Source organism: Platalea leucorodia (genome assembly GCF_965183815.1).
Source record: "Platalea leucorodia genome assembly, chromosome: 2".
Taxonomy (NCBI): domain Eukaryota; kingdom Metazoa; phylum Chordata; class Aves; order Pelecaniformes; family Threskiornithidae; genus Platalea; species Platalea leucorodia.
This window is the reverse complement of record NC_138824.1, coordinates 56,886,598-56,912,595: the sequence shown is the minus strand read 5'-3', so window position 1 is coordinate 56,912,595 and position 25,998 is coordinate 56,886,598. Positions and strand designations below refer to the sequence as shown.

Here is a 25,998-nt window from a genome sequence, read left to right as displayed (position 1 = left end):
AATAATTAACTTCTGGCTATATAGGCAGGCTCCATTTTCTTCACAGTACCTCACATCCTTGTTTCTTTTGGAGGCCTTTGGATCCTGTCCTCACCGTATCAAACAAGCGGAAACTATATCAGAATTATGGAGGAAACTAATATAAACTTGTTTTCAAGACAGGAGACGCAGTGTCAGCCCCACCACAAACGTGGATCCAGTTAATGTTATTTATTCAGACTATTTTCTTTCTATCAAGAAGAAACAGAAAGGCTCATGGTTCCTTACTGAGCCCTTACCTGGGTCTCAGGGAAATTTATACCCAATGCTTGACATACTCTGAAATCACCACCAAGAAAACTTTGAAATTCTTGTCTTTAAAGATAACTTTACGTTACATAAGAAGCCAAACCAAGGAAGTCTATGATGGTGTAGTTTACAGCCAATGTTTTCAGACTTGGTGGATAAGATGTGAATCCAAAATCCAAGCACTGGTCCGTGAATTGCTGCCTTTGTAGGTCCTGAGAACTTGCACAGCTTTAAAGGGAGCCTTCATGGGTGCTCATTATTTCTGGTATGGATCCTGCCATTCTATAAACACTCACTCCCTTAAATTTAATTACATGTATAGTCATAGAATCATAGAATTGTTAAGGTTGGAAAAGACCCTTAAGATCATCAAGTCCAACCATTAACCTAGCACTGCCAAGTCCACCACTAAACCATGTCCTCGAGCACCACATCTACCCTTCTTTTAAATACCTCCAGGGATGGAGACTCAACCACTTCCCTGGGCAGCCTGTTCCAGCGCCTGACTACCCTTTTGGTGAAGAAGTTTTTCCGAATCGCCAACCTAAACTTCCCCTGGCGCAGCTTGAGGCCGTTTCCTCTTGTCCTATTGCTTGTTACTAGGGAGAAGAGACCGACCCCCACCTGGCTACAGCCTCCTTTCAGGCAGTTGTAGAGAGCAATAAGGTCTCCCCTCAGCCTCCTCTTCTCCAGGCTAAACAACCCCAGCTCCCTCAGCCGTTCCTCATAGGACTTGTGCTCTAGACCCTTCACCAGCTTCGTTGCCCTTCTCTGGACACGCTCCAGCACCTCCATGTCCTTCTTGTAGTGAGGGGCCCAAAACTGAACACAGGACTCGAGGTGCGGCCTCACCAGTGCCGAGTACAGGGGCACCATCACCTCCCTGGTCCTGCTGGCCACGCTATTCCTGATACAAGCCAGGATGCCATTGGCCCTCTTGGCCACCTGGGCACACTGCTGGCTCATGTTCAGGCGGCTGTCGACCAACACCCCCAGGTCCTTTTCTGCCAGGCAGCTCTCCAGCCACTCCTCCCCCAGCCTGTAGCGTTGCATGGGGTTGTTGTGACCCAAGTGCAGGACCCAGCACTTGGCCTTGTTGAATCTCATACAGTTGGCCTCGGCCCAACGATCCAGCCTGTCCAGGTCCCTCTGCAGGGCCTTCCTACCCTCCAGCAGATCGACACTTCCACCCAGCTTGGTGTCATCTGCAAACTTCCTGAGGGTGCACTCGATCCCCTCATCCAGATCATCAATGAAGATATTGAACAGGACCGGCCCCAACACTGAGCCCTGGGGAACACCACTCGTGACCAGCCGCCAACTGGATTTGACTCCATTTACCAGTCAAAGCATTTATGTTACTGCTTATATGATCGTGGGTTACAATAAGGTTTATGATCCAAATTTCAGTCACCTGTATTTGAAAATACATCAGCAAAAAGTCCACAGAGCCTGCCAAAACCTCTCTTCAAGAGGAGTCAAGATTGTGCAGTGCTCAACACCTTTATAGAAACAACCTTCTATCAAAAGCTTAAGGAAATAATTTTCTTCCTTTCCTATCGAATGATGCGCCTAATGAGTGCCTCTGTCTTGTGAAATCCTTTTGCTGCATCTCTGACATAAATGCAAGCTTCACTCCCGATTAACCCCATTTGCTCTGCGGCAAGCAGGGCAGAACCCTGCCAAGCCACAATAAGCCTGGGTGCAAAGATTACAGAGCAATCGCTGTATGGGGAGGTGTTCGTTCAATACGTTTCAGCACACGGATACTACAGTTAGAAAATATGATTAAATAAAACAGCAGCCCACTCTCCTCCTCTGCCAGACAGGAGAAGCGCCTGCTCTCTGTTTAAATGGGTTCTGGTGCGCAGTATGAAACTTAAGGTCTACTTCTTTCAAAGATTTATGGGTATAGGAAAGTACTTACTTTTGTGCAACAAAAGAAGGATCAAAGAACTCAGACGTAATCCTGTTTGCATACAGGGAACAACTAGTCATAGAGCACAGCCCTGAAAAGCATAAGACAAACCATTCAGTGGAGCCAGTAGAAGAGCTTTGGGCCTGACTCTGAAGCCAATGAAGTCATGGATACTTGTACGTGGATTTCTGCAGAAAAGCAGCAGCTCTGGTATGACTTCAAATACCCAAAATTAGAGAAATAAGGTATATTTACCAGAGAGTATGAAAATCAGTCCAGCTAAACAAGCTATTTTTGCTTTAGTCTGATCGGAGCCTCCGACTTTTGTACACTTCATCCCAACCAGTCCAAAAACGGCACCGAAGAAGCCCAGGCAGACGGCGGAGATCATCAGCCCTCTGCAGGCTTGGATGTAACCTGCAGTGAGAAAGAGTAAGGCTAACGTGAGAACTGGGACCACAACGGGTTTCGCTGCAGCTCCTTTCTCTCCGCGCAGCGTTAGGCATTCACTATTGCAAACCGAATCAGACCTTGGCTGGAGTCACGTCACCTTGCCATTGAGTGTGTTCTCCTAGGTGATGTATGCCCTTCACAGGGCATCATCACCTGAGCCCAGCTCATAAGAAACATACTACGGTATTCAGGGCTGCAAAAAATAATCCCGTGGCATCGGGTACAGTATCTGCAAGAGGTTGTATCCATGAGGTTTTGAGGCGCAACTCCACGTGGTCTGCACAGTGGCTGTCACAGGCTGCAGAGCCACTCTGTGCCCACAAAACAAGCCTTACATGTCAGTCTTGTTGTGCGTGTGCGTTGCAGATGCAACATAACTGGCAGCAGATTGACCGCGCTGACCCTGGCTGGGGTCCTGGGCCTGCCTGCATATGCCACTGATTTGATTTGGATCCACGAAGGCCCTCATTCTGCAAGGAAGTCAAGCATGCTCAGCTTCATGGGCAGCAGTAACCCTTTGAGATAAAACTACTGCCATAGTTCAGCCCGGACAAATGTGGCTGGCTTTAGCCACATACAATTTTGCTGTGCTGGCTGAGGCTGCTCTGAGCTGGACCTCCCAGGGGCAGGGCCTTTCAGCAGGACAACGGGTGGCTCGGCCTCCTCTCCCTTCCAAGAATATCTTGTAATTGAAAGACTGGGATAATCTCATATCACTGTTTACGGGGTGGAACACTGCAATCTTGCACAGCTGAATAACCATCACAAGATGTTTTTCTTCATAACCTGTTGTTACATCTCATTTAAAATGAAAATGTACTTCCACTGTTAGGGTATTCATTCTTTTCACTTTGATCTCCAGTGGGTGGAAATATTGAGAGCTAAACCACATTTTCATTGCCTATTACACCAAATTTTACATAATAACAAACAAAAAAAAAACCTGCATAAAAGTCTTTAATATATAGGAAACTAATATATTAAAACGGGAACTAGAGGACATCCAACGAAAACAGAAGGCAGCAGATTCAAAACAAAAAGTGAGCTTGTTCGTATAACTAAGTTGTGGAACTCCTTTCCACGGGGTATGTGGGTGCTAAAGGTTTACAGAGATTCAAAAAGAGACTGGATACTTTCATTAAAAAGAAACCTGTGTCTGGCTGGCAGGTCCTTGAGCTGCAGACGGCTATCACTGATGCTTGGCCGCCTTCTCCTTTCCTTACTGCCACCCACTTTGGCTGCTGCTGGAGGCATATCAGCTCCAGGATGACCGCTCTGTGTTTGCACAATATTTTTAAAAACCCCATTGATTCACAGCTTTGAGCAACAAGCAGCACACATGAAGCAATTTGTACCATGTAACACTGCTTTCTATCAGTCCTACCGAATTTAGGTGCCGTGCTGCACGTCTGTGAACGCAACCTACTGCCGTTTATCTACATCTGTTGGGACGCGTATACACTTCTTTCATTTGCAACGCGTTTCTGTAGCCCGTCTGCTAAAGAAATACAATAGCCAATGAAATAACTGTAGCTGTTGCATACCTCTCACGTTGGAATATAAGAGAGTCATTTGTGCCTGCTGAAGCATCTCTCGTTATAATTAGGTATGTCAAGTCTGAACTATAAGGTAGACTCCTATGGTAGAAGGACGAGCCGCCCTCTGGAGAAATCTCCTTTTCTCCATTCAGGATAAATGAAGCGGAGAGCCTAGGGTGACTCACAGTGAACAGCCAGATTGCAGTTACCTAAAATCAGGCAAGATGACCACCTTTCTCATCCAACTGGGCAGAGTAAAATTTCCTCAACAGTGACATAAAACCATACTCCCAAACAGTTCAGTTCAAACTTGGGTGACAGGTACACCTCTGCTTTTGAGTCAAATCCCCTGTTCTTACGTCTTTTCCTTCACTCGGGCAAAACCCAAGGGATGTCAGTAGGAAAAGGGCTTTACGAAGATTTCAAAAGGTGGTTCTTAGTTTAGAGAACCCAAGTCTGAAGAAAGCAGCCTTGCTTTGTTAGTTTTTGCTATCGGCATGGAAAAGTTGGCTTTTACTACTTTTGATGGTGTGTAATGTATTTCTTGTAGCACACAGGTAAAGCAGGAGATGAAGACTGGCAAGGAAGCTATTATTTTTGACAGGTCCAATTTATTGACACTGTTAGTAGCTAATTGACACATTAAAGTGCTGAACCATGAACATATTTACCCAGAGGACCTCTAAACTTTTATTTATGTCTGAACCTCCTAGGAGAAACAGTAAATATTCACCCCAACCAAAATAACCAGCATATGCTAAGAACCACATGGCTGAAATTCATCTGTTCCTGAAGGTCAATACAGTTTTAGAATAGGTAGAGGGTAGTGAGACAGCAAGAAATAATTAACTCGCTCACCCAGAAATCATTTTCAATTATAAACAGCATGAGCTGAAGGACTGCTCGGTTCTGCTGAATGAATAACCTTCCTCACTAAATATTACACCGAATTGGGCAGGCCAGCCATAGTGGGACTTGTTTCAGTTCACCACAGCAATCATCTAACTAACTGGCACACATTTTTAAAACAAAATATATGAAAAAAATTCACAGTCTCCACCAGTAACACAGAAGAGCAGAAGACTCTGTTAGTCCCACTGGGTTGACTGGAGCATTAGGAAGCATGAAAGGGTAAAATCAACCTTTTCACCAAATCCAGCCTCCTATTGCTTGGGCCCTATATTAAAACTATGCATAGCATCTGGCTGTAAGAGTAATTAAACTTTCTCTTTGCTTCCTAGAAAGCAAGAACATTACACTGCTCACCAACGTTTATAATGCAGAGAAGAGTAAGAGGGAGCTGCCTATTTCTTCACACTCCTCCACTCAAGACCAAAGACTGTCCCCTTTCCAAATATTTATTTTCTGCATTTGCACCGGCTCCTGTAGGAAGCTTGCCACGTACACGTTGACCACCCAAATGAAGCTCCCAAGCAACAAAAAGCCGTATGTTTTAAACAGACAAGCAGACAAACATGAATTACTCATAAAGTCATGTTTAGCAGCATTCCAAGAGAAACCTATTTCAAGGTGGTTGTTTTTTTTTTTTTTTTTTAAACAAATGTGTTTTGTCTTGCATTCAAATTAATCTTGTTAGATCTTCATCTTTCTTGCCTCACTGCTTTCACACTTGCCTCTCATGCTCACAAAGAGTTAGGAGGAATTCATATACTCATATCATATGACACTTAGAAAAAAACCATATGCAAAGTTCTGAGGACTGTCACTTTCACAATAAATGCCTTCGGTGGCATCTTGCAGTCTGCATCACGTGAAGCGTAAGAGGTTGCCTTACAGATACAGCACAGATTCCTTCTAAAAGTACACAACCATTGCTTTTGTATGGTTTTCTAAGCTCTAATAGTGTCTTTTAGCTCATAAGTAAATTTTTGTTCAGCTCTGTTCTTGCAAAAGGTCATCAGATCCACTATCGGAAACACGGTAACTGATATGTCCCCTTTTGGGGAGGTGGTTTCATCACTTTCCACCCATGACCAGCAGCACACAAAAGTAAACCCAAAATGATTGTAAGTCCCACAGACAGCAAGAATAGTTTTGCTTGCATACAGAAAGTGGGGCTGAGCCCTTCATGAGGGCTGGCCAAACCGATTTCTTGTACAGGAATGCATAAAGGGGGAAGAGCATCACATGCCATTTTCTCTGGCGGCCGCTCGTGTGGAGTGATGGCCTGAAAGCCATCAGGACAGTCCCGCTGCCGGGCCACCCTACGGCAATCCGGGGGGCACAGTCCAAGACCACTCCGTGATGCAAACCAAAACAAGGTAACGGCGAACCGTATCCAGATCACTCCTGACCCAAACTATGACATTGCCTCTGCCAACCAGCATGGTGACACCGCAATTTGTTGCCCCCTTGTTTTGCCTCTGATCCTCTGCTGGACCTGAGTGGTCACTCCAGACAAGAAGTCCAGCAAAACTCAGAGGTTTCGATTTGACAAAAAAACCATATCCATAGAAGAGGAACTGCTCTGTGAGGCAAATCCTCTCCAGTTACGTGAGGAAGGAGTGTAGTGGAGCCACCTTTCCCTGGGACAACAAAAAGAGTTCTAGTAATTTCCCCGTCCTGCCCTACCATTTCGAGGAGAGCAACACATTATTCCTGCATGTATCTCAACAGGGTTATTGTTTCTGCTCACAAACACTTCAGGGAAAATGGGAAGCCAGATCTGCCCTTTTGTGTCTTACGAGTCCCCCAGCTGAGGATGGAGTGAGGAGGTTCCCATGTTCCCGGTCACCGGGAATGGGATCCGGATTAGCCACACAAGTCTGTGCAAAGAGAAAGGGAGAGGCTACTTGATGGCCGAGGCAGATTTGGCTTCATGCTGACATACAAACCCTTCTAAGCTACGCGTGACACACTGCAGCCCCGGAGTACGCTCCTGCACCGGGGAAGGGTTAGGGTGAAAAGGGGACGTACCCACCCACTGCCAGGAGGTAACGGGTTCCCAGCAGAGCCCGTAACCGCAAGGAGGGGCGCCTGGGCTAGGCTATCTACTGACAGCAGCTCTGGTTGTGGTGGCTGCCCCTCCGCCCCGTCCCAGCTTGCCTGGCCTGTGCTGTGGGGGTTACGTTACTGCTACAGCCTGCCTTTCATCCACATTGTGCCTGGGTACCAGGATCTGAGATGTTCTTGAGCAACACTGAAGCCAAGCTTCCTTCCACTACTGATAAACTGTCTGGCAAGGGCCTTCCAGGTGGGCATTTCGGATTCACTTCTGTCCCAAATGAGTTAGTGCTCGGGTGGCTGTTTCACTGTGCAGCAGGTGCCTCAGAAACTCATGCCTTGGGCAACTGGAACGTGTTACCCAGTGCACAAGGTGTCCCAGACTTGCGTTTGGAGGACGGGGTGGTAAGGACTTCACTGTCCTGTTTCTTCTTCTTGTTGGATTTTTAAATGTTCCCAATTCTGCACACTTTGTAACTATGCTCTTCTTATTCTGAAAACAATTAGCCCAGAACTAAAAGAACAGCTAAACAATAGATTCAGTGGATCCGAAAAGTTACGCACTGGTGATCACTCCGTGCCTGCCTGCACACAGACCACAGCTCCTTGCCCAAGCCTGGAAACCGCATTCTCGGCTGCTACACTTGGCCATGGGGTCACTGATGCTGATGGAGCCGAGCCAGCTCTCCCACCCCTTGGGAGCAACCGGCAGACCCCTCTGCCACCATGGGGCTGGGTCAAAAGAAGGTCTGGGGAATGGTATTTCTCCATCCAAGGGAAGCATCCTGCAGTAGTGATGCTTAAGAGTTGCCTGCATTACCTCTTTTTACATCTTGACCTCTTTTAGCCCTTTGTATGTACAGAGGTTAAAGATTTTCTGATATTGATATTAATTAGCTTCATGAGAATATTAATCCCTCTTATAATATTAATCTCTTTAAGTGATTTGATTAACAGACTCTCTTTTCCTTTTAAACAAACCTTTCACACCAAAATCCACTCCCAGACTCCAGTGCAAAGGGAGTGTCTGGCCAGACCGTGGACAGTAGACTGGATTTTTTGGGAGTATCAAAGCCACTGGGACCCTCTACAGTTTAGTTGTTTATGACCATAAAAACTTGGAAAAGGCGCCATCATTTTAAAAACCTTTCCTCCCTTTCTTTACAGTCACTCCAGAGGCTAGAAACCGATGCCATCCACACTTTCCCTGTTTCTACCAGCCATAATCGCTGTGGATTTATCAACTAAAAGTTTAGTCGTAAAGATTTCCTGCAGAGGCCCAGTCTCCCAGTAGGGCTTCCTTAAAGGGCAAAAATGTTTCCCCTTAACCAGGGAAGAAACGCAGCACCAACTCAGTCTTTGGTGTCAGGCACTACAGCAAAAAACTCAGCTTTGCTTCAAAAATAAGGCTGCCCTGAAACTAAGCCGAGCTATGAATCACTTTTGCATACCTTCGCACCCCTTACTGCCCCAAGCTTTTACACTGTCATTCATCAATGAAGCAATTACACCCGAGTTAATAACCACTTAGCAAAAAAAAAAAGCAAAGGAACATTAATTAAAACAAAATGACACGAAGGCTTGTTCTTCTCCACCGACCGTTGCACGGCGGGCAAAACCATAAAAAAGAGGAATGTCACGACCGTCGGAAAACAAATCGGCAAGAAAAATTTGCCTGCATTCTTCTTGTGTCAAATCCACCCGCACGGAGTCTTCCGATGGGGGGGAAAAAAGCAGGTAGCGAGAGGGAGAAAGGCCAAAACGGGCACTTAGGCACCAAACACAACCTCAGCCGGCGGGTTTTAGGGGACCCCCCCTTCCACGGCGTGCACAGGCAGCGCGCTGCCTCCTGCCCGGGGACAGGAGGGCACCTGCCCACCAGCCCGCGGGGGAGCCGCCTCCGCCGGGGTCCCCGCCGGGGTCCCCGCCGCCCCCCGGCCCCGCCGGGCGCGCCCCGAGCCCCCCGCCGCCCCCCCAGCCCCGCCGGCTCCGCGGCCGGCCCGGGAGGAGCCCCGGAGCCCCCGACCCCCCCCGACCGGCACCGGGGGAGGGGGTGGGGGTGGGATGGGGGTCGGCGGGAGCCTGACCGTCCAGCGCCAGCATGGATGGGAAGTCCTTGCAGTTGGAGACGCCGGTGGAGTCGGTCACGCAGGTCTTCCAGAGGTTGGCCCAGAAGGTGGCGGTGGTGATGACCGTGCCGTCGATGGTGGACACCTTCCAGTAGTCGGTGGGCAACGTGGAGGAGACCAGCACCCAGCCCGAGATGGTCAGCAGGAAGGCGATGATCTCCGCCGAGGTGCTCGCCATGGGCCCGGCAGCAGGCGGCGGGCGGGCAGCGGGCGGGCGGCGCGGAGCCGCGGCGGCGGCGGCAGCAGCCCGGGAGCGGCGGATCCCGGCGGCGGCGGCGGCGGCGGCGGCGGATCCCGGCGGCGGCGGCGGCAGCAGCGGGCGGAGCGGGACGGCGGCGGCGGCGGCCGCCCCGGGCGGCGCAGCCCAATCAGCAGAGGGAGCTCCCGGGGGCCCGGGGCCGCCCCCGGGGCCGCCCCCGCCTCGCCCGGCCCCGCGGCGCCTCCCCGGGGTCCCCCCCGGCCGCGCCCCAGCGGCGGGGCGGGGAGCGGAGCGCGGCCCCGCGGTAGCGATACCAAACGGGCCCGAGAAGAGGCAAAGAGCGACGGGACCCGTAGCCGGGCCTGAGCCTGTCCTTGCCCTGCAGCGAGCGTGGCGGGGCAGGGGAGAGGGCGGCAGCCACTTGGCAGGCGCTTGCCTCGCCTTTTCTCGGTGCTTTCAGGCCTGCGGCTCTTTCTGCACGCAGACACCCGCCCCGTCCCCCAAAAACAGCCCTGCCAGGACGGTGGTTTTGAGCAAGGCTCGTAGAATACAGGTGTGCCGGCCACACCGAGGGCTCCGTAGGCACACAAGGAGGTGAGCTTTTGAAACACCTAGCAAGGTTTTTTAATCCTCTGAATTTCAGCTGCCCCCCCATTATTATCCGGCCACAGAAGATACAGCTTTTAATAGCCGGTTTTGCAATGTCAGGTGATGAACTTGGGATTTTCTACCTCAGTCTTAATGCACTGGCAAACGAGCCTGCAGCTCACACGGGTAAAGTTATCCACCGCGGCTTCTCCTCTTGTTCGAAGCTGTTTACTTTCCACATCAGTACTATATTTGCCATTGATGTGGAAAGTACACTGCCGGTCTTTACTTTCCTCCTATTTATTTCAAAACTATTGTTACATTTTCTAAGCCTTTCTGCCAGACGGGCAATCACTGGAGGATAAGAAGCCACATTTACATCATTATTCTTATGATGAATGCTCTTTGGGTTTGCTGTGTGGACACAAACCCGGATGTAATCACCTTATAGGCATTAAAACAAAAAGAAAAAAAGGAAAAAAAAACCTAGCTAGAGTTAGGTGTACCCTTGGATGTGTGTCAGAGCTCAATGGGAACAGGCCGTTTGTTGATCTCTTAATGGCCCAGTGGGATAAAATGGGGTCCGCAGCCGCGTTTGCTGATGCGGTGGCTCCCTGCCCGCTCTCTGCCTCCTTGGTACCCTCTGGCTCGCAGGTGATGCGCGGAGGCACAGGCAGGGGAGAGGGAGAGGGAAAAGCAGGCAGTAGGCTTGTTTCTACAGCAGCGTTGGGCATGGAGTATGCTGCAGCTCCCGTGCAACCTCTGTGCCAAGATGTCCTCTCCTCGGGAGGGAAAAGAGAGAGAAAGGGTCTGGATGTGGGTGAGCCACACTCTTCTATGGTGTTGGGCTGTAGCCAGAGCTCACTTTGGGACACAGAAAAGTGCTTCTGATCAACAAATAGGGGCGTGACCGTAGATCCAAGTCTCATCTACGTGATGTTATGATCTATTTGTTGTAGGGCATGGCAGCAGAAAGGAAAAAAAAGGTTTTTTTTAATATTTTCCCTCATCGTAGCACTTTGAGGTCTTGCAGACTGGATTTCTTTTGGTGTTGGAAAGCTAGGTCAATCCAAGCAGCTATCAGCTGGGATCTAATCCAGTCTGATGCAGGAGACTTGAGTTTGAGTCTGAGTCATTGTGTTTTCTTGATGTGGGGAGCTCACCTATTCTTTTGTTGATAAAGCAGCTTGGGTTACTGTAAAGCTTGTTGAATCCAGGGACTGGTGTCTGGGCAAATTTTGGCCAGGGCCCATCAGAAGTTTTTAGTGTGCTGTCAGTGCACTCCTCCAGGAGGCCAGAGCGAGTGTTGAAGGACAGGAGCACAGCCTGGGGACTTCTAGGTCTGAGTCTGAGCCTTGGGGAAGAAGAGGAAGAGGAGGAAGAGAAGGAAGAGGATCTTCCTTAGAAGCACAGGCACCCCTTCCCAGAGGGGCTGTGAAAGGGGCAGGCTGGGTGGGTGACCATGCTGAACCTGCTGTGGGCTCTGGCTGTGATCTCCAACAACCAATTCTGCTGTCCCAGACCACTCTGCTTTCAACAGAGCTGGACTTTGGCTGCGATGTGCAGTGTGGATCCATGTTTCACCTCAAACCCACTCTGCCTGTGAGCAAGGACCCTTCAAGCAGGGCTAATTTATATGTCCATTCCCCTGTAAACCCTGTTTTATCCAGAATGATGTAAAGTAGCCTCAGCGTACAGGCGAACCAGGCTCACTTCAGCTTCAGGGAAACGCTCCTCTTTTCTACTCCTGACACTGCTGCTTCTGAGGATATTTATGTTACTAGTCCAGTTGTTACCGTCTTTCTCATCTAAAATCAAAGCAAGACATTGAGCTTCTGATCTCATCTGTGGTGATGTAAACCCAAAATGATGTTGTGCACAGCTGAGTATTCACCCCATGTTGAAGGGTAAGGGAAGTTGCAAGAGATACTCTTCCCCTGTGGCATTTTCTTTGTGTTGGCTGGGATCCGCAGGGATTAGACATTGGAAAACATTCATCTGTGAAGCTGTGTTTCTCTCCTTATTACATTTTCAGCTTCTCTCTCTTGTGCAACTGCAAGTCCCTCTGTTGTGAGCTTAACTCACACATCTTCCAGCTTCCAGTTTTCCAGAAAACAATGGTCCCTTTTCTCCCCGTTGCTGTGGTAGGTACTTAATATCCATATGAAGACATGCCTATGATTTCTGTCAACCTCTGTCTTCCAGCCACCATAGCTCTGGCTTTGGCTTTGCTTACTTGGCTTTCTTAGCTATTTTTAGCTAGTGTAGTAGAATGAAAGACTTGGCCTTTGCTTTGTTTCTTGTTTCTGTGTTTTGGGACAAGCTACAACTCTGGAAATTTTTTTAAGTTCTTCAGACCACTGTGGGACTGATTCCTGTTCTTTCCTGTACATACATTGATCAGATCATTGTATTAACACAGTTTTGTGCTGGGTCATTTGAATGAGTGTGGATTTATTCCCTCAGAAAGAAAGGTGCTCAAACTTTTTGTAAGAAAACCAAGCCTTGTGGTTCATTTTTTGTCGCAAGTCTCATTGGCTCTTGGGCATAAAAATGGCATTTTTGGGGGAATTATTAGTAAGTGTTTAGAATAGACTACTTCAGTTGGAAGGGACCTACAACGATCATCTAGTCCAACTGCCTGACCGATTCAGGCTGACCAAAAGCTAAAGCATGTTATTAAGGGCATTGTCCAAATGCCTCTTAAACACTGACAGGCCTGGGGCATCGACCACCTCTCTAGGAAGCCTGTTCCAGTGTTTGACCACCCTCTCGGTAAAGAAATGCTTCCTAATGTCCAGTCTGAACCTCCCCTCGTGCAGCTTTGAACCATTCCCACGTGCCCTGTCACTGGATCCCAGGGAGAAGAGCTCAGCACCTTCCTTTCCACTTCCCCTCCTCAGGAAGCTGTAGAGAGCCATGAGGTGGCCCCTCAGCCCCCTTTTCTCCAAACTAGACAAGCCTATGAGGTCCTCAGCCACTCCTCATAGGACATGCCTTCCAGCCCCATCACCAGCTTTGTTGCCTTCCTCTGGATGCATTCAAGGACCTTCACATCCTTCTTAAACTGTGGGGCCCAGAACTGCACACAGTACTGCAGGTGAGGCCGCACCAATGCTGAATACAGCAGGATAATCACCCCATTTGACCAGCTGGTTATGCTGTGTTTGATGTACCCCAGGATGTGGTTTGCCCTCTTGGCTGCCAGGGCAGACTGCTGACGCACATCGAGCCTGCTGTCGACCGGCACCCCCAGGTCCCTTTCTGCAGGGCTGCTCTCCAGCCGCTTCACTCCCAATTTATACTTGTGCCTGGCATTACTCCACCCTAGGTGCAGAATCCAGCATTTGGACTTGTTAAATCTCATCCCATTAATCATTGTGCAGTGCTCTGATCTATCTAGATCCCTCTGCAAGGCCTCCTGTCCCTCAAGGTTGACTAACAGCGCCTCCCAGTTTGGTATCATCAGCCAACTTGCTAATGGTGCATTCAACTCCTGCATCCAGACAGTTGATAAATGTATTGAACAGGACTGGCCCCAGAATTGAACCCTGAGGAGCACCGCTGGTGACTGGTTGCCAGCCAGATGTAGCCCCGTTCACTACAACCCTTTGAGCTCTGCCCTTCAGCCAGTTCTTCACCCAGTGCACCGTGAACCCACTCATCCCACAGATGGACAGCTTGTCCAGAAGGATGCTGTGAGGGACAGTATCAAAAGCCTTATTAAAATCCAGAAAAACTACACCCACCGCCTTCCCTTCATCCACTGGGCGGGTGACCTTACTGTAGAAGGATATCAGATTAGTTAAACAGGACTTGCCCTTTGTGAACCCCTGCTGACTGTGCCTGATGGTTGCATTGTTCTTTCAATGCCTTTCAGTAGTACCCAGGATAATCTTCTCCATCATTTTTCCAGGAACCGAGGTTAGACTAAAAGGTCTGTAGTTTCCTGGGTCTTCCCTCACACCCTTCTTGTAAATTGGAATAACATTGGCAAGCTTCCAGTCAGCAGGGACCTCCCCAGACTCCCAAGATATTTAAGCTACATATATTTTACAGATCAGAATGGAATATTATTCAATAGCTGGATTTTTATAATGTACAAAAGTTTATTGTATTACTACGTACAGAAGAGTCCTTCAGATATGGTTTTGATCTCAAGTCTGAAATACGGGATATTATTTTAGCTCTTGCAGGATCAAAATCACAAGCAATCGTTATTGCCTCATAAGTTAAACACTGGATGACAACAGCATTTGTTCTGCAGCCAGGATAAGCAGGCTAGGGTCGTCATGCCTTTGTCCCGTAGTAATTTTTCTTGTAATTTTACTGTGCATATGTTGGGCAACTTGAGATTCTTTCCTGGCTCTGCCATGTTATGATTTCCAGGGTGCCTAGAGCACTTGTGCAAAAGAAAAAAAAAAGCCAACTTTATTTTTCTAAGGCTGAAGGACAACTTCCTTGTTTGCTAGGGTTTCCCTGAGAATTTGAATACTGAAAAGCTAAGGCAGACGTGGGGAATATAGACGGGCTTGTAAGAGTGTCATCACCTGGGCAAGGTCAGGTCTGCTGTCAGTGACAGATCTGGGGAACACGCCTCAAACTGGGGTATGCATTAGAGGAGATATTAACACAACTGTAAAATGAGGAGGCCTGCACGGTGTTCAGCATTGTGCAGAACAAAAAGTGAGCAACCAGATCCTCTTCTCCAAAGGAGAGGAGACAAAGGAATATTTCTGTGTTGCCTAAAAAAAATCAGTCAGAGTGGGAACATCGGTTAATAATCACCAGTCCTTGCTGGGGTTGCCACCGTTGTTTTTCTTAAGCTATCAGAAATGGAATTAAATTAAATTACTGCACGTCTTTTGTAAACTGCCAGGACAAAAATGGTTTTAAGGTATGTGGTTCATATGTTACGTAACTAAAAGTAAAAAATTAATAGGAAGTGACAACCCAGAGTGTTTTAAAGGAGTGAAAAATTGCATTCCACGAGCCAATAAACCTTCCCCTCTCCCATTCTGTGCAGTGCGTTCAGAAATTACAGACTTTGTTTCTTGACACTGAGATTAATGCATTATTTCTTTTTTTTTTTTTCACTTGGCTTAATTTTGTTGAAAAAAGCCTGTGTTGTTCCCTGAAAGTTTGTAATACAATGCTTTTAAAAATAGATATAACCTGTTTAACAAACTGAGCAGGAAATGTGAAGAAGCGCATCTCCTACTTTACTGGAGGTGCATTCCACCTGGCCAACAGCACAGGTGCAGCTCTTGGCATTCAGAAGTTGCCTCCGCATCAAATTAAGTTTTGCTAAACCCAGGTGGGTCACAGTGGAAAGGAGGGAAATTTTCAGACTGATTTTTAGAACATGGGGCCCTATGTAATGAGATTTAGAAAGCGTTTGCAAAATAAAAGAATACTGTATCTAATGGAATTTAAAAAGATTTAATTGAGGTGGGAGGCAGATAGGCAAATCCCTTTCCAAAGCAGCCGGTGTTCAGAAGCGATCCTTGCAGTGAGCCGTAATGATGAAGAGCTTGAGTCCTGACCAGCGGCCGAGCTGCAGGCCAGGGTTGAGACCTTGGTGTTCCCGGAGCGGGATCGCTTTCCCACCGAGCGCGTCCCCTGCCCTCATCTGCCACAGCCGGTCTCTACCATTTCCTGAGCACTTGGTAGATCTGGGCACGAGGAGTCTGTCATCTTTTACGGGCACCAGGATAGCTCCCAGTCGGAGGACTCGGAGAAGCTGGAGCCAACCCTCTGGGAGGAGCACAGCAACAGGACAAGGGGCCTGAGTTGGGACATGGGAAATTCCCGTTAGGTATTAGGAAAAAATTGTTTACCGTGAGGATGGTCAAGCGCTGGAGCAGGCTGCCCAGTAAGGCTGTGGGATTTCCCTCTGTGGAGGTGTTCAAGACTTAACTGGACACGGCCCTGAACAAGCCCATCTGGTTAGACATATTTTGGACTAGATGACCTCTGGAGATCCCTTCTAACCTGAGTTATTCTATTACCCTACAATTTTGTGACCTCACTGAAGCAAACAGAGTAGCACTGGGATGCATTTGGCTTATTATAGCTCTAAGTGGCGCACTGGTGCACTAATGATTACATGTTACATGTTATGCTCGGAACGTGATTGCATGTGGTCCCTGCTGCCCACATGCTGAAATCTTCTTTTCATAGATATGTGTATTTCAGTTCATAACAGCGGTACATTTAACTGCTTTTCCAGCTGTTTACACATAGGGAAATTTTTCCACTGGTCAGCCTTTTTTTTTTTTTTGAGGATGCCTCTGGATATGCTAAAGAAAACCCAAAGTGGGGAGCATGGCACGGAGGCCTTTAGCTCTGCCAGTGTAATACCCTTCCCGAGACAGCAGAGCAGGGATGAGAAGAGAGGAGCTTCTGAAAAGAGGGACTCATTTCCCAAGTGGATGCAAGGAGCAAAGATGATAGGCCTGTGCTTCAGCTAAAGGGGGGTGGTAGCAGCGGGAGGCAGCGGTGGAGGAGATGACAGGAGATCATGGGCGAGGGGTAATAATTTACACCATTTTCTTTGTACCTAGCCCTGCTTAGGCACCACCTAGCCCTTGACACAAATTTGTCCCAGTTTCCAGCTGGGAGGAATGGGAGACAGGTGAAGGTGAGGCTCTGCTTTATGCCTTCACAGCAGTATCTCTCTCTGCAAGGAAGCTCTTCCCCCCGCTCTCCTCCGGTTCCTCTCCCCGATTCCCACAGCAGCCCCATATTTACTTAGAGAAGGGTTGTGTCACGAAGAGGGTGTTGTGGTTTACCATCTCCGGCCCCACTGTCTATCAGGCACCAGTTGTCCCAGCCGGTGCCATAGAAAGATTTCATTTAACCAGGAGCATGAAAACCACAACCTGGAGCAAAGGATCTTCTGTAGTGTGACTTAATCTGTGAGCAAACGGGCTGGGATCAAAAAAGGTCACGGTGACAAAGTGGAGTTAAAAGCTGACTTAGATCAACATGCTCAAGCAACTCCGAAACAAAGGGAATAAGGAAATAATATGTGACTCTTTTTTGATCAATGCAGATTCCAAAAATTGATAAACTGAGGCTGAAATTAACGTGCATTCAATCCGTCAGTAATACTGCCTCTTTTGATCCTACGGGTTTGATTTGGTTTCTAACGTGGTCTGTGTATTTGAAATAGAAGTGATAGCCAGACTGATTTGACAGAAGTAGGTAAAACCCTCCAGCAAAAAGGGGGGCTGCCTGCAGAAGCAGAAGCTCTTGGATAAAGAGGACAGATTTAAAATCAAATTTAAACTCGTTGAGCTTAAGGAACCACAAATAAAACTGACAATAAGGAGAAAAAAACCCTTAAAAACATAGTTGCCAATGGGATGTGGATATGGATGTGCTGGGAGACATGGGCAGGTTCCCCCTGTCATCCTGCCCTCCGAGAGCACTGCCTTGTCAAAAATCAAATGGATCAAATGTACTTGGAAGCTTTTTAGTGTACCAAGCGGTGCTTCGGCTCGTTTTGTGTGCAATTTGTGTGCAGCACGGGGTCTTCCTATTCCTCAGTGCAATGTCGTGCCCCCACACTGACTGTCGAGAAAACAGTCTGCCAGCATCTACTGCACGTAGTAAAGAAAGCGGTATATTACCTAGGAGAAAATTCATTTGGACTGCTTATTTTTGCTGGGTCCCAGTCCAGAGTAGCCAACAAGACCTGCGCCAAGGGCAGGACACAATGTGCTCTGCCTGTTCTGTTAATGCTTTCATGTTCCCACACTGAAAATATTTTTCTTTCATTACGTTGCAGCAGTTCTACCTTGCCATTGCCCTTGTACAGAAATAAAGCATTTTCTACTGATAGTAGAGATTCAGGTATGCACTGTGTTTTTCTGTTTTCTTCTTTGTTCAAGTGTTTTTTCTCAGCTGACTATTTATTTCTGCGGCTCATTTAGATGTCCATTCTGGCTTTTTCATTCATTTTAGCTGCAAGCCAGGTGAAGAAGGGCAGAATCACTTTTGCGAATTTAGAGTTAAAACTATGTAAAGTCTTTTTTACATGTCAGAAATGCATTTCAACTTTTAGAAAAGGAGAAGTTCTTAAACAGTTTTGACCGAAGTCCAGTTTGTAAGGCAAGTTTGCAGCACTGAGTGATGCCTCATGCACACGGTCAATGTTTCTGATTTTGGTGGTAAGGCTTTTATGTGGATTTAAATATTGCACTGCACTTTTTTTCAGTAAGCAAAGTTGTAAAGTGGGAGAAAATGGGATAATGAAGCAATCTGTTTACTTTGTGGCAACTCTAGGAAAATTTAGTTTCTTTTTTTTCCCCTTTCTTTCTGGTGTAGTTATGTGTTACGTGTAGGTAGGAATCAGGAAACCTTCCAACAGCAAATTCATAAATTTCAGAAGTCTCCATGTGACAAAGCAGTGGCTTTTGACTGTAAATTGCTTGACAAATACCAACAAAATAAAAATGCCAGTGAGTGCCAAACAGTGAGGTTGGAGACACCAGTGCTTATTGTAGTGACTGCTCTTTGTTTTTCTACAGGATGGTGCACTACTGACAAAAATGGCTTTTGGTGATGTCTAAGGATTAAGGGTTTATTTGGAAAGATAGCCCAGAGCGTTTTTTTCATGTGGCATTCTGGGAAGTGTTAACTTTTTCTATGTACATACGGGAAAAACCTGATTTGGTAAGAGAGAGTTAGGACATAAGCCGGCACGCAAAAGCTACAGGTTTGCTGTATCCATTAAAGAACCTGACACAAATGTTAAAATTCAGCTGGAGGAAGTGTTTGTGTTATTGCTGGATATACTGTTAATGCAAAATACTGTACTTTAGTATGAAATGCAAAACATAATCATGCATGAAATTCAATTCCCAGTCATAAATCCCGCCCTCCCCCTTCCAGTCCCATTAAATACAGGGTGTCTCTGGGAGATGTACAGATTCATGAGAGGAATTTTCTTGCCTGTAAAGGAAACCTAGAGGGACTGCCTTAGGCGCAGGCATCAGCTCAGAGAGGCCTGTGCGCAGGCTGGTCGGCGGCTGAGCGCGCTAGAGCCCTGCGGAGCTGCGGTCCTGTGCCAGCCATTGTCCTCGCCGGCCGCTTTCCGGTGACGCGTCACATGCCCTGAGCTGCGAAAATATTGATTTTGGGATCAGATGCCTGAACCAGTTTCAGTTTTCCTCCTGTCCCAAACAGCTGGGATCCTCATCATGCTGGTGCAATGCCCTGGAGGTTGCTCCAAGCCCTTTTGCTGCCTGTACTTCGCAGGGTTTTACCCACCTCTGCCACAACTGTTTTCCAGCTCTGGCAGCACGAGCCCCGGTGCTGGACACCTCCGCAGGCTGGGGTTTGCTTAAGCGTGACCCAAGGCGCAAGTCCCTCTTGCCTACCTGCGGGCTCTCTCTGCAGAGCCCCATAGCCGCTCTGTTTCACGCCACTGCTTCTGGGGGGATGCTGGCCGAAGGTCACCAGCCTCAGGCAGGCGTTACGCCTCAGCTCTACCCAGGGTGACCAGAGAAATGAAAGAAATGATGGTTTCTGAGGACTGAATTTAAAGTATAGAAAGGAAAAGGCACAGTTAAAACAAAGGGAAAGTGCAATCCTCCCATGTTCAACAAAAGTTATTTCCCATCTTTTTCTAGCAAGCCTTGCTCCTGGAGTGGTGACTGAGCAGCCTCCGCTTGTCCACTCCACCAGCCCAGTACTGTCCTGGGCTCTTCCAGGCCTCCCACCTAGCTGTACACATGGGCTGCCTGCTCTCATCCCGACGAGTCGCGGCGTGAGTGGCTCAGCAACCGGGCATCCTCGAATTTTGGGCCCTCACGCCTCTGCCCCTCTCACATCTCCAACAGTGGTTCCCACAGGCAAGTGTCTTGTGCAAGCAGAAACTGCCTGGTTGCCCGGCGAACCTCATGGGCGCCGGTGTGTTTCTTGGCTTTTGGCAGGGAGCAGTGGCATCCTTGGACGCACGCCTAGCAGCTGACAGGCTCTTTGCCCAGCTGCGTTTCAGTGATTAACCTGCTACCTCCGTCTGTCGGCTTAGGGGTTTCTACACCACACCAGAAAGACAGGAAAGTTAAAGATTTGCTTGAACTCTCTGGAGCTGGAATGATGCCCCAAGGGTGGGCATCCGTCTGGCTATTCAGCTAGATATCTACCACGGGGTCAGAGCAATACGGACAGCTGTAAATAGAGCCCGTTACAGCTCGTGTTGCAGATCTTCCTCTCCAAACAAGGCTGGGAGAAGCCAAGGGGCTGAGTTTTCCAAGGCAGGACTGTGAGAGGTCACTCTCCTGTTTGTGCTGCCCCTGAACTCAATTCCTCTTCTGCAAGACACTTCTTGGCATGCTGGTGTCTGTTGGCTTGTGAGAATGGCCCCTGCCAGGTTCTTCAGGCGTGGAGCAGGTCGTTCCCTTCTCATTTTTAAAGTGTCGTGGTTAATTTCTAATTAGAAGTGCCTTTGAACTTCTGAACTTTAAACTCAGCGGAGGAAGCCCTCCCTTGAGTACATCAAAGCCTGTAGCTGCACTTAGGGGAAAGATTCATGCCACATACCCATCATGCTGAGAAATTATCCCAAGGCCTTCATGTGGCACATGCATCATTGAATATATTAATATACCAGAGTAAATAAAATAAAGCCATTAGACTAGGATGCACATCCCTGAGAGCACAGACTCACAGAATCATAGTATCGTTAAGGTTGGAAAAGACCCTTAAGATCATCGAGTCCAACCGTTAACCTAACACTGCCAAGTCCACCACTAAACCATGTCCCTAAGCACCACGTCTACCCGTCTTTTAAATACCTCCAGGGATGGAGACTCAACCACTTCCCTGGGCAGCCTGTTCCAGTGCCTGACTACACTTTTGGTGAAGAAGTTTTTCCTAATCTCCAACCTAAACTTCCCCTGGCGCAGCTTGAGGCCAGAATTTGCTCTGCAGGTTATCAAACAGACTGAAATAGCAATCATTGATCTTTCACAAAGAAAATCTCTCACATCTTAGAACAAAGCAAACAAGCACACTCATGTATAAATATATTTGCATATATTGAAAGAATGTGATACAAAGACTTTTTTGTATCCCAGCCTTATATTATGTCTCAGAATAGGAAAGAGAGATCGGGCTCTTATCAAAACTGCTATTTCCTTGAGATAGGAGCAAAATTATTAGCCAACAACCCCACCAACCACAGTTTCATCTTCTCTTAACAAAATTAAACACATATACAGCTCAATAAGTAAGCATTACCACTACAAACTGATGAAGTCAATTCATAAAATAGCGAGAGAGAAAGAAAGGTTTAGGGTAAGTAGAGGAGACTAAAGTAACCCAACCCCCACTTAGCAGATAAAAATGTGCTTTTCCCTCTCCTTACAGAACTCTACAACCAGAGACTACAAATGGTATCTGATCACAGGGCTTTTCTTTATTCACAGAATTTCTTCTGCGTTAGATATTCCTACATACTACTACCCACCACCTGCATATCCCTAGGATTTTTCATTACTAGAAGTGGGATGGGCATGTGATAATTACAGCAATTCATTAGCCTTATCAGGAATTAGCTAGATTTACTTGCAAAACAGAGGGGTACTTCCTTCGTAGTTTTGCCTTAAAAACCGCTGGCCTAAAAATGCCCATCAGGACATTAATTTCATTAGGATTTTGCTTTTCATCCTTTTTTTTTTTTTTTCTTTTCTACACTGTTTGTGTTCTTGCTAGTTAGAACTTGCTTTAGTGTGTTTAATGCATTAGAGAAGATTTCCCAAATGAGCCAGTTGTGAATTGTGGGTCGTTATCTTTTATCAGCTCCACTCAAACAGCGGGTTACGATGAAGTATGACGTTCTGGCTCGGTTTGTTTATGCAACAGCTGGGATTTTTGTAATGGGGAAGTAAGGTACTTGAGTAAGCTCCATTTGTTTTCAATAGGGCTGCAGTAGCCTCGAACGGAGAGGTGTTTCTGAGGTTCTTTCCCTGTTGGTTTCCAGCATTTGATGCTGATTTCACTTCTTTCTTTTATGGCAGCAGTCTCACCTGGCAAGATAAGCTATCTCAAGCTCTTCCTGCTACTCAGATGGTCAATAAGGAGAGTGTTCAGCATTTCTGTGGGCATGCTCTGTACCGTTGCAACGCAGTATTTTTCACTTTAGAGTTCCAACACCTTTGGTGACTTCGGCTCTACTGTCCCAATATATTTGCAAACCTGGGAGTACCCAAAGCTTTGATGGTGGCCCAGTATAATCACTATCATCTCGTGCGTGTAATTTTGGAGTAACTTGTACTTATCAGTAGAGCTTGCCAGATTTTATATTAAAAGGATGAAGTTGCCAGCTTCTGTAACTTTGCTGTAGTCCTACTCTGCCTAGTGTCTTCCTTCACTGGTGGTTTGCACAATTATTTCTGCACTGTGCATCCAGTGACTTATGGTCTTATTTGAATGATTTCTGCTCATGACCAACTCACTAAATAGTTCACATCCAAAACCAATTGCCAGCTGTTCTTTCTTCATTATGAGCCTGGTCCTGGTGGGTTTTATTATTATTTTGGAAGCAGTGAAGGATTGTGCTGGTTTTGGCCGGGGTAGAGCTGATTTTCTTCCTAGTAGCTAGTATGGGGCTATGTTTTGGATTTGTGCTGAAAACAGTGTTGATGATTGATAATACAGAGTTGTTTTCATTGTTGCTGAGCAGTGCTTACACAGAGTCGAGGCCTTTTCTGCTTCTCACCCCACCCCACCAGCGAGTAGGCTGGGGGTGCACAAGAAGTTGGGAGGGGACGGCAAATGCTGTTTCTCCAGCTCCCAAACACTTTTCTAATGCCCATTTCAGGAAGGATCTCTAAATTCTGATGGCAAAGGTTCACCTCACCTAATGCATTAGCATGCTCATGAATTTAGCTTAGACTTACTTTTGCTGCTTTTTAAACTAATACAATACTACTACATAATTATTAGCTATCCCTGTTTGCTGGGAGCAGGGGTGAGATTAAAATGCTTTTGTGCCTGAGGAGCAATCTTCAGATGGGAAACCCGAGAGAAAAGCAAAATTTTCCCCTCCTTTGTAGGCTGAGACGACAGGCGGGCACACTGTGTAACCTCCCCATTTGGCTGGACCACAGCTAGAAATGGGACTCTCACTTTGCACCTGAGTATGCAGAGACACCTTAACAGAAGCGGTTTTGTGTGATGACTGCTGTATATATGCTTAAGGGGCAGGGTTACATCTTCGAGCTGAAAGCAACTCTTTGTGAATACATAAATCACAGAAGAACTGTGTTTGAAGATTGTATCATATCCAGTGGAGGTGATACAATCTACACAGCATGTCCATCTCTGAAATGAGTCATTATTTTGAATAATGATCCACGCTTGTTCATTTTCATGTGAACATTTATAAGGAAGACTTAGCAGGAAGGGCTTACTTCAAGCTTTCAGCGTCTCCTCAAGATCTGCCAGTCTGTGAAGTTTAAAGAGCACTGACAAAGGCCATGTGAAACGGTAACAGGGATTGATGACAGGTGAATAAACGGAGCTATTGATCTGTGCGACAGCTGGCATAAGTAACAGTGTGGTCTAACCACAGTGACGCTCGTCTTCCCCTCCCTTCCCTGGCCAGCCATTTTCATCATGACTTCTTTAGCGTCTCTGCAAGTGGCCCTTCATCCTGGTCTCTATTGCAATGTTGACAACAGCCCCACAAACGAAGTAATTGGAGCTTTCCATAAGTTCGCTTAAATTTGCAATGAATATGATGAAATATGACAACTGATGTTTGGCAATAAGCACAGTACGGGTAGCCCCATCCCAGACTGTCACTGCAGAACATTACCTGGCAAAGGCAAGAGGTGGGATTCTCTCTGACTTAGATATCCAAAGTCCAGGTGTCTACATCTGGGCTAGTCACCCTTGTCTCTGTCTAAAATAGGTCAGGTGAATCCTACCCCAGATGTAGAATTCAGTTCCAGATTGTAGACACCTAGATTTAGACATCTAGTTGTAGGTGTCCGCATGTTAGACAGATGTCCAGGCTCCGCAGTGGCCATCAGAGCACCAGGCAGCATAGTCAAAGGAGTCTGGAGAGCTACTTCGCTGATCAAATATAGGGTGAAACGGGATGAACTTTGTGCTTTGAGTGCTTGTTTCATTTTACTAACTGTAAAAGGAACCAAGACTGACAGATTCATATGTAGTCATCTCCATTATAAATGTCACAGGATGGGATTTTTACTATGTTTAATGACGAATCCCATATTTACAAATGGTGATAGAAACAGTCTGAAAAGGTTTCAGCATGCATAAATACAGGCTGGCAGCAACGTAGTTCTTTTGTATTAGTGGAGATAAATTTTGCGCCCTCTTCTGGAAAAAATGTTTGGCACATTAATGTAATAAAACCTAAAAAAAAAGACTTCTATGCAGTGAAGTCCTCTCTTCATTTTTCCTAGAGCAGACCTGGCACAATGAACAGCTCGTTAGGTGCTGACTGTTCCTTCAGTTCTGATCGCTTACAAGCACCGGTACACATGGCTCCTGAATTGCGACTTTATCTGCTGATGAAGTTAATAACCAGACTGTGGTCTCTTGTGAAATATGACTTCCAAGTGAATATGCCAAAGCGCAGCGAAAGCAAAGATTTAAAAAAAAAAAAAAAAAGTCTATTAGTATCTGTTCACCTGGAAAATCCAGAGCAGAAAACGACCTGACAAGTCTGAATATGATCTTAACTATGGCAGTTTTACAGTGACATTACTCGATTAGCTTCTACACTGTTAAGATTTATGCAGCTCTGAATTCATAATCAGATCCTATATCCAGTCACAGGAAAGCAAACAGCAATTATTATTTCACTTGTAAGAAGAAATGGCACTTTTCAGGGCTACATCACACGCCTTATCTCCCTGAACAAGCTGAAATGTGGCAGACGGATAACGCAAGCAAAAGGAATGGTTGGACCTAGCGAGTCTGACCTTGGAAGAATGGTAATTTCTGCTATCAAAAAAGAGAGAGCTGCCAGTTTGCCCACTTATGTGGGAGATTCGTTGTCTGAAACTTGAAACATGTATGAAAAGGGGCGTGAGGAGAGTATGGACAACTTTCCAGGTAGGATCTGCACATTCCTGTCTCTTGAGTGGTTTCATCCAATTCAGCTGAATGACACCTCTTCCAAACTTCTCGTTTAAGTAGGATAAACTAAAGTGGAGCAGGCAGTTACCAGAGTCCCCAGTCTGTATGCTCTCAGCAGAAGTGATTGCAGGGTATCTGCTTTCCGCTGATACCGCATGGTCACGTGTTGGAGATGTGTGATCGCTCAGAAGCTTGCTGCATGCTGGCTAGGTATCAACAAGTGAATAGTAAACACACACTTACATCAACAGATGGATTTACTGTGTTAAAATTGCAAGGATCACAAACTACTCTTCGTACTGTTGACAGACCAATAATGTGTATTAACCCTGCTCATAACGTCTTTGGCAGAGTCTTAGCCAATGGTCTGAAAAGGGTCACTGGAATAATCAGTTGCCTCCAGTCATTTTGAGCTTCAGAAAGAAAAGAAGCTTTGCCAGGGTGAAGAAATTAGAACCATTTTGTGAAATCAGCTGTCCTTCAGGCCAGTTCTCGTCTCCAGTCTGGAGAAGGCAGGATCGTCAGACACCAGCCTGACAGTTGGCTTTGCTTTGCTGAGCTGTTAGGTGTTAGCTTTGCTAACTGTCCTTGAAAAGGGAGGAGCAATGGAGCAGCACATGGATATACAGAGATGTGGACCCACCACCTCTTTGAGGGAAATGACTAACGCTGGAGTATATATAAAAATTTTGTGTCCAACCCTTTTGCCATTCCACAAAGAGCAGGCTGGGTCTGAAGCTGCTCTTACCCACAACTGCACAAAAATGGCCTATTAGAAATGCCTGTATTTTG

At 46.8% G+C, this 25,998-nt stretch overlaps 1 protein-coding gene across 3 annotated transcripts in view; it reads right to left on the bottom strand.

Moving 5' to 3' along the window:
* Nucleotides 1-25,998, bottom strand: part of CLDN10 (claudin 10) — a gene marked incomplete at both ends in the record, with an annotated part of 64,972 nt that overhangs the window by 5,940 nt on the left and 33,034 nt on the right. The window contains 3 exons of one of the 3 annotated variants that reach the window (XM_082304931.1): nt 2,216-2,297; nt 2,462-2,623; nt 9,249-9,468. In XM_082304931.1, the coding sequence (XP_082161057.1) occupies nt 2,216-2,297; nt 2,462-2,623; nt 9,249-9,468 (464 nt within the window). Of the gene's footprint in view, nt 1-2,215; nt 2,298-2,461; nt 2,624-9,248; nt 9,469-25,998 lie in introns of those variants that run through there. The other 2 variants (XM_082304932.1, XM_082304933.1) reach the window with 2 other exon arrangements.